Source organism: Ipomoea nil, unplaced genomic scaffold, assembly GCF_001879475.1.
Source record: "Ipomoea nil cultivar Tokyo-kokei standard unplaced genomic scaffold, Asagao_1.1 scaffold0176, whole genome shotgun sequence".
In the NCBI taxonomy this organism is placed as follows: domain Eukaryota; kingdom Viridiplantae; phylum Streptophyta; class Magnoliopsida; order Solanales; family Convolvulaceae; genus Ipomoea; species Ipomoea nil.
Genome location: NW_017616604.1, coordinates 2,191,747 through 2,206,541, shown reverse-complemented (window position 1 = coordinate 2,206,541; position 14,795 = coordinate 2,191,747). Strand labels below are relative to the sequence as shown.

At 43.7% G+C, this 14,795-nt stretch overlaps 1 protein-coding gene across 1 annotated transcript; it reads right to left on the bottom strand.

Annotated features, from left to right (window-relative positions):
- Positions 1-6,612: 6,612 nt before the first annotated feature.
- On the bottom strand, positions 6,613-11,243 carry LOC109178127. Its single transcript, XM_019327675.1, has 3 exons — positions 11,154-11,243; positions 10,815-10,952; positions 6,613-10,035 (listed from the first exon to the last, which is right to left on the bottom strand). The coding sequence occupies exons 1-3, from the start codon at positions 11,241-11,243 to the stop codon at positions 6,613-6,615; spliced, it is 3,651 nt and encodes a 1,216-aa protein (XP_019183220.1).
- Between the last annotated feature and the right edge of the window lie 3,552 nt (positions 11,244-14,795).

Below are 14,795 nucleotides of genomic sequence, written 5' to 3'. Positions count from 1 at the left end.
ATTTGCACTTATATAATACAAATAAATTAAGAAGATGGTCTAAATTTAACTATTAAACAAGGCTCTTATTTTTTAGGATCAACTATGACCAATGCTATATATATAACATTACAACCTCAACATCAATTGCATGTTATGTATCAAATGTACCAGAGTCTAGAGGAATAATATTGAGCAAGGTAATGGAAATGAGAGAAGTTCTTAATATGGGGAAGGTTCGATACATGCTCCAATGTAAAGAGTGATGATCGATTGATTGGTTAATCCATTTGGGTAGATCAATGGTTGAGAGTTGCTAAAAAAAATAATGAAAAAAAATGGTAGGTTCAGTTTTATAAATATTACGAACATGAAAATTTGTAATAACTATAAAATTAACTCGTATTTTTTTTTTCTAAAATCTTAACCATTAATGAATTTTGATAGGTGGCTAAAATCAATTATCAATTTTTATTCAAAAAAATAAGAATACGTTGTCTTTATTTGATCCTATCCCTATACACACAGGACACAGGCAAATTACTTTTTAAAATTCACTCATTTTATTTTTAAAAATCATATCAGAGAATGGATGTGATTTTTATAGGAGAAAATAACATATTTTATTTGTAAAAAGAAAAATAAATATATAAAATATATGTAAATCAACATTGTAATACTCAACCAAAATGAGCGCAAAGTTTCCAAAAAAAAAAAAAAAAAAAAAAAGGGGAAGACTTTTTGTTTCTATCCCTTTGAGAGAATGTTATTGAACTACAAAGTTATTTATTGATATGTCTAACCTAATGTAAAAATAAAAATAAAAATATTATATGTGTTAATTCATGTCATTTTAATTTCTGACTTTTGTGTTTTGTATGCTAATAAACGTATGCATTATATTTTAAATATTGTATGCTTCATTTTTATTGAACAAAATTGTCCACACTAGCTATATTTTTCTTGAACATAATTACCCTTACACCTTTATAATTATATTACTAATGAATACTAACATTAATGACTTTATAATTATTATTATAAACTTATATTTACTATATTCTTTAATTAACATATTTTTTGGGTGTACTCAGAATTTCCACCGTCAGACACAGTGACTAATCACAATGTTGAATTGTAGGCACCTCTTTTAGATGGGACAATTGACATATTCCATACCCAACGTTAATTCAAGGATCGAACCCTTGCCGTTTGATTAATGATGAATGAGACATTACACTAAACTTTAATATAATAGTCTAAATAAAACACACTTCTTAAAAAAGATTTCACATAACATTTCTGACATATACAATAACTATAATTTACTCTTCCTTACAAACTCTATTATATTAAGTACATTATAATTGGTCCGATGTACATTTATTAATATTCTAATTTAATATAAGCTGGATCATAATGTCATCATCAACAAATTATTAAAATTCTAAGTAATCAGCAAAATCACATGCCAAAAAAGGTGGTAATTAATTAATTAATTTTTGTTGTTGTTGTTATTTTCTAAGGCAACTTGGCTATTTCTTCTGGCAGTGTCATTGAGTTTAATATAATTTATTAAATAAATAAGTTGCATCAGCACTATATGCGCAAGAACAAACAATATTTTAAAGAACTTTATTAATATATCAAAATTCTAAATTTATAACAAATAAGTTATCATAATATATAAAAAAGTTATCATAATATATAAAAATTATGACATGTTTGGTTCAAGGAATAGGTCATGAATAAAATAACATTCCTGTGAATGGATCTATTCTTTCAAAATTCATTCCGTGAACCAAACGTGATGTTAATATTTAAAAACTTGAAAAATGACTTCTGCTAGTTTTTTCAATGCTTGACTATTAAAAAAAATGAAGTCAACGAAAAATTAATTTCGATCAATGAAAAAAATGATTGTTTTTATATAAAAAAAATGTCTTCATAAATTTTTACAAGAAATAAGATAATTTTTGAATTCTTTTCTCATGCTGGTCTCTCTTTAGTTGGTGTCAAATGAGATGACTGGCATGGCATCTACTTAGTTACTATTTAGAAAATTATATCCTGATCGCAAATTATATCCTGAAAACGTGTTCACCATGAATGGTGAACATGGGCCTAAACGACATCGTTTTTACAGAAAAAAAATAGTTAATGTGCTGTTAACAGCACCGTTTGTTCAAATTATGAATTTACATTTATTAAATTATGACTGTTATGTTATGAGATTATGAATTTTCTGTTATGAGATTATGAATTTACTGTAAATTCATAATCTCATTACAGAAAATTCATAATCTCATAAAAGAAAATTCATAATTCCATAACAGAAAATTCATAATCGCATAAAAAAATATTTATTAAATTATAAATTTTCTGTTATGATAACAAAAAATTCATAATTTCATAATTGTACATTCATAATCTCATAAAAGAAAATTCATAATTTCATAACTGCACATTCATAAATCCATGCCTGCACGTTCATAATTTTATGAAAGTTGAAGAAGCTTGCGCGAAATGGAAGTGAAATTGCAAAATGTGAAAATGAAGAAACAAAGTCGCGCGATTAATTAAGAAGAAAAAGAAAAAAAAAAAAAAAAAGATAACGGTGCACCGTTACCGTTGGGACCGTGTTCACCATGGATGGTGAACTCGGTTCCATGGCATAACGATTGGTATGTACTCTAAAAAATTATAAAATTTTAACTTTTTTTTCCTTCTAATTTCATTAGTTTTAGTTATTACATTTATCAACATAGAATAATAAATATTTCATACAAAATAACTTTGTGATATATTTTTGGTTTTTTTTTTTTTTTTTTTTTTTTTTTTTTGAAGAATGAACTAAATAAGAAAAAAAAAAATTATTACTCCATGCCAAAAGCTAAAAACTAAAAATATTTTTCAAAAATGAATAATTTTTTTTTTTTTGAATTTTCACACCAACTCTTAATTGTATTTATAACCTAGAGTTAGCTTGTGATAAACTCCATTTGTTTATTATAGAAAAAAAAAATCATTTATGTATATCCTTGTCCAATTGCAAAGGCTGTAAAGCCACTTGCCCTCATGTCTAGCCATTAGCCAATAAGACTCTCTCTCACAATGCAACAAGGCTTCTAACTCACATCAAAACCTATAAGAAGATTAGTCTTTTTCTTTTTCCATGAACAATTTGATGATATAGCTCAAATATTCAATGTATATACTCTAGTTACATAAGATATATAGCCTATATATATACCACCATATCAAATATAGCTATTGTTTTATGCGTTTCCCCGGCTGGTGAACAGAGAGAGGATGGTGTTAAGCATCCTCAGACCTTGAACATGTTGGATGGATACCGTCTGATGCCAAGTGATTAGTAATATGTTTTTGTTCTCCACGAGTAAGGTGCACACTTCCCGATGAAGATTCATCACAATGAGTCTATTGACTAGATTAATTAATTAAGAGTTTCTGGTACAAACTTCATTTCGTAAATTAACCAACTCACTACATACTCTATATACCATTTATAATCACATATATATACTCCACCTTGATACAACCAAAACCTTTATCCCAATTCCCAAACATATGTTGCTACCAAACTTAGGCACAATCAAGACATTTTCCTCCAAAATCTAGTAAACATAAAGAGGCCGGTCACGTGATCAACCATCTTATATATTTTGTTCTCAGTAGATGTAAGCAACACACATACCCTCTCATTGATGATGGCTCAACGTAACACATTTTTGCAAGTCTTTCTTCAAGTAATTAACAAATTCTAATGCAAATTTTTTCCCATTAGTCATCTCAACACCCATCAGTTCGATACATTGATGAATTAAAAACTTTTAACCCAAATATATATATATTTTTTTTACTACTGAAGAAGCCACAAGTTTTCACTCGAAACATCAACAACCAAAGAAAGAAACAAGCAGTAAATTAAACTTGAATAATAGAAAAGAGTACTAAGGTTTTGATAAGGGCTAGGCAGCCCCCCAATAATCTAGGAGGGACCGTGGGCAAGGGGGGCTAAGATAAGGTTTGGAGTTCATGGGAGGATAATAACAATAATTAATGGAAGAACAATCAGTATGTTTGAAAAAGGTGACATCACGTCAAACTTGTCATTACAGAATCCACTACAGACTGGGCTGAGGAATCCCACTTTCTGAGGCAGTAAAGATGCCTTTATGATGACAAGCATGATTAGCACAATCAGCATTCTTCTTTTTGTGATTTGTGCCTCTTTAACCAATCTTTTACTTTACCTTAACATCCTAACGTTAACACTTATTGCATTTTTCATGAATAATAATAATAATATATATAATTCACATGGACAGTTCAGTTGGTCATATGAGTAAAATTTAAAAATAATGATTCGGTCTCATCAGTTAGTGCGGAAGTAACCTCTCAAAGATCTAGCCTATGTGTTCAATTAATAGAATTAGCATGATTTATATTTTTCCAGATAATCTGTCGAGCCGGAACGTGGAGGTCTTTAAGGTTGGAGATTCAATTTTTGGGAACAATATAATAATATATGTGTTGTAGTAAATTGTAAAAATTATCCCTGCAAATTATATCGGGAGATTTATTCATTTATTAATGTAATAGGAGCTAATCATGGATAGTTATGCTGTGCAACCGAGTGCACCATGCATGGTGCACACGGTTGCAAAACTACGTCGTTTTAATTACAACCGCGCGTTCCATTTTTTTTTTTTTTTTAAAAATTCAGTTTCGATTCCCCTCAACAACATTATGTTGTTCATTCATTGTGGATATTTAGTTCATTCATTGTGGATATTTAGTTCATACATTGTGGATATTTAGTTCATTCATTGTGGATATTTAGTTCATTCATTCTGGATTTTGTGTTATTCATTCACTATGGATATATAGTTATGAATTTATGGATATATAATTATGCATTTGTGGATACATAGATATGAATTTGTGGATATAATTCAAATTATGCACAAAAAAATGTATTGCCGGGAATTAAACTTGATTTTTTTTTTTTAAATGGGACGCACGTTTATAGTCAAAAAGACGTCGTTTTTGCAACCGTGTGCACTATACATGGTACACACAGTTGCACAACATAATTTTCGGCTAATGATGCTTCATTCCTTTATTAATTTAAACATTACTATATGACATGTATCATTGTTTTTTTATATTTAATTATTACATTTATTCTTTAGTAATTTATGATAAAGTTAACATTGGGAAGAGGTTAATGAGACAAATTCAACATTCTGTCACCCATTTACATTTTTTTTTTTTTAAAGAAGTTTATTAATAAAAAGGAAGGCCAAGGCCAGTACAAGGTCCGGATGGACTTAGGCCCCACATGGCCTAAATCCTACTAATAAGCTAAGGAAAAGTAAGATAAGACAAGATAACATAAAGTGGCCCCCGGGGCTCTAACATGCATGCCCCAAGCCCTATGCTAGCTATCACTAACTAATCGTAGGCAGGAGTATGTCAAAACCAGTAAGTAGACTGAGATGCTGCACAACTGCATCTCTGCCCACCATGTAATCTGAAGCACAAGTAGCGAGGATAGATGCCTCGCGCGTCACAAACGTGGCCCCCCAGCCAGTTGCACTACAGCGACTACACACCATAATGCCGCCTAGCCGGGATGCACCACAACTGCAACACTTCCCGGAACGCTATCGACTGCCCTGTAGAGCCAAAGACACGACAAAGCAGAGATGTACAGCTAACAATGGCACGCAGGCTTAAGTCCAGTAATGGCACGCAGTCCTGAGACAGAAATACAGATAGTTCCCGATCAGCACCAGCACGAACCAGAACCAACCCTAACGGGATTAGCTACTATGGGCCAGCAGCAAGCCTGGACTACCGCCAACGGATTTGAAAAACACTTACCCGGCCACCGTTCAGCCCGGGCTACGATGCAATTTTTTACCGCTTGCATCGGCGTTGAGACCTGGTCTTTTCCAAAGATGCCTGCAAAGGCGAAACCAAAAAGAGCCCAAGACCAGTTCATGCCTCCGAGGTCAAAGAAGCAGCACCTGCAAAAATAGAAACAAGATAGAACAAGCTAGCATCGTGTTCCCATGACCCAACTATTACATCTATCTCGGGTGAGTGTTTAAGTTTATACCAGGCTGACACGAACAAAAGCAACCCCCCAAATAATAGCCCGTCCCCCCCCCGGAGTCCAGAAGGAACTCAGCTACTATTGGCCAGCAGCAAGCCTGACCAGGTCAACGGATTTGATAATCCTGCCCGGCACACCGTTCAGCCCGGACTAGGGTGCCCTGTTGTACCGCCAGCACCTTACGTTGAGACTCAGCACTGCGAAGCAGGGCTTCCCGGTCCCCAGAGAACCTCACACACTGTTTTTTAACTCCCATCCACTCTTTCTTTTCCTCCCAACTCTCCTTTTTCTCACTCCAATTCTTTTCACTCTATTCTTTTCTTTCACTCATTCTTTCCACTCGATTCTTTTCTATCCCTCAGCCTTTTCTTTTCTTTTTTCCATCTCTTTTCCTTTTCTTTTTTCCTTTTTTCTTTTCTTTTTCCTTTTTTCCTGTTTTTTCTTTTTTCCAAATTTCCAACAAATCAAACAAAGTACAAGTACAATCACGGGGGATCATCAATATCAAAAAACACATAGGGCACATCATCATGTATCAGTAAAGCACGGACCCTACGTGGCAGATCATTGAGGCTCCGAAAGATGGCCTCCCCCGGCGTATCCACCGCCCAGTTAGCTAGCGCCTGTGCAGGCATATTGGCCCTGGACGGGCACACAGAAGCAGTAACCACCCCACAGGAACACAGAAACCGGAGTCTGGTCACAACATCATCTAGAATCCACGGCGGACGAACAGAGATATCAACGTAGCTAGCCAACTCCGGCCAAGTGGACTCTATATCAATCAAAGTAGTTCCCCCGGCCAGGCACCATTCCAGGCAAGAGAAAAGGGCCCGGAACATTCCCCGGGCGTGCTCCCCGTGGCCAGACCACGCAACCCCGTAGCAGAAGCCACCCTCCTGGTTGCGCACCACGGCCGCAGCCCCCCCAGCTGCCGAAGATCGAGAAAGATTGATCTTTAACGCCCCGGCAACCGGGGGAGACCACCTGACCGTCCTAATAACACGCCTCGGCACATGTGCCTCCAAGTATGCCACAATAGTCCTCCAGTTAGAGGGCAGGATATGCTGCACGGGCCAACGCCTAAACAGGCATTCCGCCACCCCCTTTGCCACCCCATGCATCACCCGTGCAACGCTGGGTGTGTCTCGGCCGTACATGCACCCATTACGGTGCTTCCACAGCTCCCACAACACCAGATACGGCAACCTGCAAACAACAAAAGACAAAAGAGGGTTACGCGCCCCCGCCCGACCCCATCCTGCAATTAAAGTCCTAAGACTTCGGTGTCGCAAGTAGAGGCCGAGGGACGCCAAAACATATCTCCAAGCAGCTCTTGCTGTTTCCCCAGAATAAAAGATGTGATCAATAGACTCGGGGACCGGGGCTGGACAGCACCGACACCTCGAGACGATCGCATGACCGAAACGGGCCAAGATGTCATCCGTGGGAAGCCGCCCTCGGAAGACCCTCCAAGCTAGGAAGGACACCTTAAAAGGAAGGTGCTTGCGCCAACACTTAGCTAAGAGCGGGTCCGGTGCAGTGGGCAAAGCAGGCCTAAGAAAGGCCTTAGCAGAGGAATAAGAAAACATACCGTCGGACGCCACGGTCCAGAGTGGGATATCACGCGGGCCCTGCCCCAAGCGGGACAGGTCCACCCCAATCCCAGCAAATGCCAAGTCATCGTGGCCTGTCAAATCAAGCTGGCCATCCCGCACATAGTCTAGAAGCAACTCCCGGGAGTAGGAAACCCCCCGGTGTGGATAAAGCCTGCCAAGTGGGCCCAGACCCGACCAGTTGTCCCACCAGAAACTAACCCGGCCTTGGAACAACCGCCAAGTGAGAACCCCCTCGACCTCATCACGTACCGCCAGCATCCTCTTCCAGGTGTGCGAATCTCTATTCTGAACCAACTTAGCAACCGGGTGAACCCGACTGCAATATTTCGCCCTCATAAAGTCCGACCATAAAGTATGATCTGTCCGGAAATTCCACCACAATTTAGCACTGGCCGCCCTTACCATCAAGTCTAAATCCATGAACCCCACCCCCCCTTCCTTCTTAGGACGAGAGAGGGTTTTCCACGAACTCCAGTGGTACCGGGCGCCCCCTGACTGTTTCCAGAAAAAACTCGCATAACATCTCTCCAGATCCCGTATGACCTGCTTAAGCGGAGCGCAGGCCGAAAATATGTGCAACGGTATGGCCTGCAAGACTGAAGAGATCAAGATTGCCTTACCGCCCTTCGAGAGCAGCCGGCATTGCCAACTCAAGCATCTAGCCTTAACTTTATCAATCACCGAGGCAAAGTAGATACACTTTTTACGGCCTATATACACCGGGCAGCCCAAGTATGTAAAAGGAAACTGTTTATGCATACAGCCCGTTGCCTGGCAAATCTGCTCAATCTCGTGGGCCGGAGTACGAGGGTGCATGTAAAACGCACTTTTCTGAAAGCTCACCAACTGTCCCGAGATCTCCTCGTACTCCTTTAACGCCCCAATCACGACCTCAATAGCTCTCAACCTGGCCGTACTAAAAATAATAACATCGTCCGCATAGGCCAGGTGGTGAATATGTGGTGTCCGTGGCGGCTGTGTAAACCGGGGCACCGTAGTGCCATCATAGACCCGCGCAATGTACACCGACAAGACCTCAGCTGCAATCACAAACAGAGTCGGGGACAGCGGGTCCCCTTGCCTAAGACCTCGCATAGACGTGAAGAAGCCCTCTTTGACTCCATTCACAATCACTGAATACCACACGTTAGACACGGCCCGGAACACCATATCTATCCAGACCTCACTGAAACCCAGGCGGCGCATCACCGAAGTCAGGAAAAACCATGATACCCGGTCATAAGCCTTAGCCATGTCTAACTTAAGGACTATGTCCCGGTTCTGCAAGCTCAACCCGTGGCACATCTCAGACGCTAGAAGCACATTATCTGTAATAGACCGGCCCGCCACAAACCCACTCTGCTGCGGTGACAACACCCGAGGCAAGACTGTAGCCATCCGAACCACCATGAGCTTCGTGATAAGCTTACTACTGAAGTTGCATAGGCTGATGGGTCTGTAGTCCGCAAAAATCTCCGGACTCGGCTTCTTCGGCAACAGGACGATAGATGTGTGCGTGATAGCCCTGGTAAATTCCCGTCCCGCAAAGTAGCTCCGAACCTTGCTAACAACATCATCCTGAATAATATCCCAGCAAGCCTTATAGAAGGCCCCCGAGAAACCATCCGGCCCTGCCGCACTCGTAGAGTTCATCTGCATTACCACCGCCTTCACCTCCTCCACCTCAGGCACCGCCGTCAAAACCTCATTATCCTCCTCTGTAACCAACCGTGGGACACAGTCCAGCCTAGTCAAATCAAAACCCCCAACCTCCGCGGTGAACATATGCTCAAAGAAAGAGACCGCTTGATTAGCAATCCCTTGCCTATCCTCTAGCCACACACCGTCACCACCCTTCACTCTGTGTATATATAGCTTTCGCCTACGTTCCTTAACAACTGAGTGAAAGAACCGGGAGTTTCTTTCCCCATCCTGAACGTCGGTGATACGCGCCTTCTGCTGCCAAAAATCTTCTTCTATAGCAATCTGTTTCTGTAACAAAGCAACACCCTTTTTATATTCAATTAAAGCATTCTCATCCTCCGGGTGTTGCTGTAAGGCAGCCTCTAGGGCCTGAACACTATCCTCATACTCCCGGAGCTTCACAAAGATATCCCCAAATACAGTCTTGCTCCAGGTGCTCAGAACTTTCCCCAACCTATTCAACTTGGTGGCTATTACAAACATAGGGGCCCCCTCTACAGGAACCTGCCAGCTATCACGCACCACCCTCAGAAAATCGTCGTGCTTAATCCACACGTTCAGGAACACAAAGTGCTTCGGAATTACCTGCATACTTATCAACTCAAAGGATATTAGAAGCGGACTGTGGTCAGACGTAGACTTTGACAAATGCCGTACGGATGACGTAAAAACCGACTCCCACACCAAGGTGTAGAGGAGCCGATCCAAACGCATCCATATAGCCGCCTCTCTACGGCGCCCATTCCACCAAGTAAAACAGGAACCGTAATAGGCCGCGTCGACCAAGTCACACGCACTGACACACTCCTGAAAATCAGTAGTCTTCCGGTGTGAATACGGTAGACCACCTTTTTTCTCGTCCACACTTAACAGACAGTTAAAATCACCCGCAACCGCCCAAGGCACACCCCCGGGGATCATAGAAAAAATAGCTTTCAGCTCAACCCACAGGGGGTCCCGGAGGCGTACCTTGGTCTTGGCATAAACAAAAGAGAGCCAGAAAGGCGTGAGAACCGTAGAGTGTACACAAGATATCGTAACACACTGCTCAGTCTGACTCTCAAAAGTTACTGCCAAGTCATTATTCCAAAATAGCCAAATTTTATTATTATTAGAAGCAAAACCATTATCAAAATTAAAACGAATTCTAAAAAACTCAAGCCAATCAGACGAGCTGAAAGGCTCGAGCAGACAAAGTACAACAGGAGAATGCATTCTTAACAAAACACGGATCCTGCGTGCCGAACCCCGGGAGGACACCCCCCGCACATTCCACACGAGCATCTTCATATAGACAATAGACCACCCGGCTCCGAGTGAGGGGAGCCCCCCCTTTTTGTGGTATGTATAAGCCGACGTCCTACCGGGCCTACACCAGCAAGCACCCGATCCTCAGAGTCTGACCCCGACTCCGGGGCCCACTCCTCACGCTCATGACCAGACACCGGCACGTCAGAATCTGACCAAGCCCTTTCCCTCCCCCTTCTCGGGCCCCAGGGAACCTTAGGAGAATGAGAAAAAGGAGTGAAAGAGAAAGATACCAACTGGCCAGGCGACTGGCCATTCCCTGCCCCGGGTGCTGCCGTACCTACGGATATCCTGCTATCAACCGGGGTAGTTGGCAAGTCGCCACCCCCCGGCCCCACAATAGCCTCCTCGGAGACTAAGCTCTCATCCTAGAGCACAGCGAACCCATTACTAACCGGCACCGGGGTGGTCCGGCCAGCTGAGAGGGCCCGCCATACCGTATTACCTGTACCACCACCACCCGGCCCCTGACTATTGTCAACCATCGGGGCCTTACCTTTTGTCTGCTTTTCTTTCTCACTTTGTTTTTTCCTCTGACTGGCCGTCATGTCCCGATGATCCAACACAATAGCTGATCTTCGGTCCTGGCCGACCCCCCCCGGTAGGGAGCGGACCAGCATCAGCCATTGATGCCGGCACATGTGATGCCGAGGAACGTGGAGCTGCCCCACCACCAGGGACACGGCAACTACTGGCCAAATGGCCTTGTTTCCTGCATTTCAAACAGTACGGGGGGATACGCTCATACTCTATCGCCTGCCAAAACCCCACGGCCTCCCGATCCGGGCGCGCAGTCCCTAATCGGATGAACATCTTGCGGCACCGGGGCTTTAGCAAGTCAATCTCAACCTTCACCCTAGCCACACTGGGCCGGGTGAACTTAGCCGTAGGCGTATCCACCTGTAAAAACCTTCCAATAGGTTTGACAATCTGTTTGAGACAAGGTTCCGAGAAACAGTTGGCCTTAAGGTTGGGCAATAACACCCAAACCGGGGCCAGCGACGTCTCAAACCTCGTGTCAAAATCCATCGTCCACCTAAAAAGCCTCATCGGGCACTTCCCGTCAAAGAGAATCTGACCCTTGACTAGCGTATTAATGCAATCTTCTGGATTGGAAAATGCAAGAGATACGTGCCGCGGGTCCACTAAGCCAACACTCACCGTTCCTTTCAGCTTTAAGCGTTTGGCAAAGTGTTCTCTTATAACGGAAAGTACGGGCCTGCCATAAGAGAACTTTCCAATAAGTAGGGTTTCCCCTATCTTGTTCATCTGTTGCACCTCTGTGTCCTCAAAGGTAATGCAGGCCTCCCCCTCATAAGATTCAACCATTTTATCCGAGATATTAAGCCCCGAGGCATGGCCCGCATTACCACCTTGAGCCGGCAGACCCGTGGAAGCAAAAAGACTAGCAAAGGAAGGAAGCGTACCTGAGCCCACGGCCAATGCTGAGCTACCTACCTGAGCCGTATTATCCAAGCTTGGTGGCCCCATTGGGGCCGCATTATGCGCATGAAGCGTAGCAAGCCGTGCCCAGGCAATGGGCACGGTAGGACCCGAGACATGCACACCTCCTGCATTAGTGCCATGTCTCGGGTTGGGGTTGCTATTGGGGGTTGGCATTGCATTTTGCTTGCTCCCAATAGCATCCCCATGTGGGACATTCAAAGGCGTGGACACTAAAGTTTGCGTAGCTTTCAAACCATCCACACCCACGTTGCCCCCAGAAAAACTAAGTACAGACAACGTGTCTCCAAATTGACCAAAGAAGAAAGGAGGATTACCCCCAACCCCCTGGCTATCAGTCATGTTGCCTGTATTTAGTTTGGACGTGTCCGAGAGCTGCCCCATCCCAACCACTCCGGCATTGCCCACAACCGAGGCCATGGACTTAGGGTGATTAGAAAATGCGGCTGTTCCCGAGCTTGGCAAGAGAGGGCAGGAAACATAAGAGGGATTAGCTACTAAGCCCTCAGCATTATGTTGCAAATCTTGCCCTCTAAGTGTGGGCATTGCACTCGAGTTAACATCTTCATGGGGCCTATGACCAGTATTGTCAAAAGTGACTAGCCGATTAGGATCGCCCCCATGCGCCCTATGACCAGCTTGCCCAGCCTGAGCTTGCCGATTAGGGTGAGAAAATGATGTCTCTTGTACACTTCCCACACTTAGACTCGAAACAAAAGAGAGAGGGGTAGAAACATTACCTGTTGCCGTGCAAGCATCCTCCGGCAAAAAGGCCTTTAAAGCATTTGCTCCCCCTTGTTGAAGATTCCGGCCACCCCCACTATCATTCCCACCACTCACCTGCCTCTCCTTACCCAAAGACTCGGAATTCACAATCGTGCTATGAACCATAGTAGGTGTGAGATTGCAACCGTGCCTAGTGACCCCTTTGGTAGACAAAAGTGGCGTATGATCTAATGTTGGCTCACCATTAGCAACCAACCCCACATTATCATCTATCACAAATGGGCAACTCCATCCAAATATCAAGCAAAGGTTATGAGCTAAGCACTTAGGATTGGGCAAGCTCACATGAGCGCCCACCGAGGCATTATATGTTGCGGGAATATGGCCAAAACCATTCCCCCCAGCCTGAGTGTTAGTGCCCTCAATTAACGGCCGAGATGCACTTTGTTGCACCCCACCCGAAGAAACCACGGCATGCCCTCCATCCCCATGAGCTACAGTTTCACTCATGCAACCACCATGGGGCGCACGGCAATTAGCATTGCCCTCCACCTCACTGCCTCGTGTAACCAAAGTAGAGGACTGACCCATACAAATAGCCAGTCCTCCACTTTGATTTCCCCCAAAATTATGAGGTGCATAAGCCTTGTTCTCGGCATTGAGGGCAGTTTTATTGGCACTGCCATCCATGTTAGGAGGCATGACATTCAAGCACAATCGGCCATCCTTCCCCTCACCATTAAAAGCTCCAAGAGATGTGGCATGTGAGGCAGCTTTCTCACCACACTGCACACCTTGAGCACAAGCCGAGACCTTGGCACCATCCATCCCACTCCTATGACCAGCCTCATCAATTTGAATAAGCCGATTAGGGGGGTGTTGTCTATGACCAGCTTGCTCCAACTGAGCTTGCCGATTAGACACCATGGATGATGCATGCCCAGTCCCGGTTTTTCCAGTTACGTTCGGAACAAGAGGAGATGAAAGCTTACCCGAAGTGTGTTGCTGCTTAGACACCACCCCATATGGCTCAACCCGAGCCATTGCTCGCTTCTTCCGAACCACAGCAGCCCGTCTACCGGCAGTGTATGCATTCCCAAGGTGGGCAGTGGCCATGGGACCACCAAGCACCATGGACTTGGTTGCCAATAGACCACCATGCTGCTTCCCATCCTCGATTTCATCCTTCTCCTCCAACGCAACAAGCCTTTTCCGTTTAGCCTTGGACTTCTTGAAACGGTTGACCTTGGCCTGAGGCCTAAGCTGAAAACCACCAAGCTTAGTCCGACTTTCCTCCTCCTCCATAGCTGCAACCAAAACTGCCAAGAGATCCTCGGGCTTGGAGTGGTTTTTTGCATCCACCAAAGAAACACCCAAGGCCTCAAGGCAACGTTGAGCTGCAAGTCGACTAAAACCATCTCCAGGCCTGGAATCCACCACCGAGACAGCAGACATCGACCTAGCAACCATCTTCTCCGTTCGTCCGGCGATTGGCGAAGCTACGGCCATAGCGCAAGAGGAGAACTCTTGGCCAATTGCGCTTGACATCGAGCTTCCGCCTTCACTCCGCCTTTCCCTTCCCTTCTCTGAGATCACAACCCCAGCAGAGCCAAGGCAAGAAACCATGGCCTCTGGCGCGCAATCACGACCCTTCGCGGGAGCTCCCGAATGGACAGAAACCGTAGGTTCGGCGCCGGAGATCTCCATTGACCTCCGAATTCCCATCTGAGCTCCTCGATCGTCCTCAGCAGCCTCATGGGTGCCTCCGACACACCCATGAGGGTCCCCATGGCAGTGCTCCGCCGGAATCGTCTTCGCAAAAGTCGAGGGACCAAATCTCGCTGGGG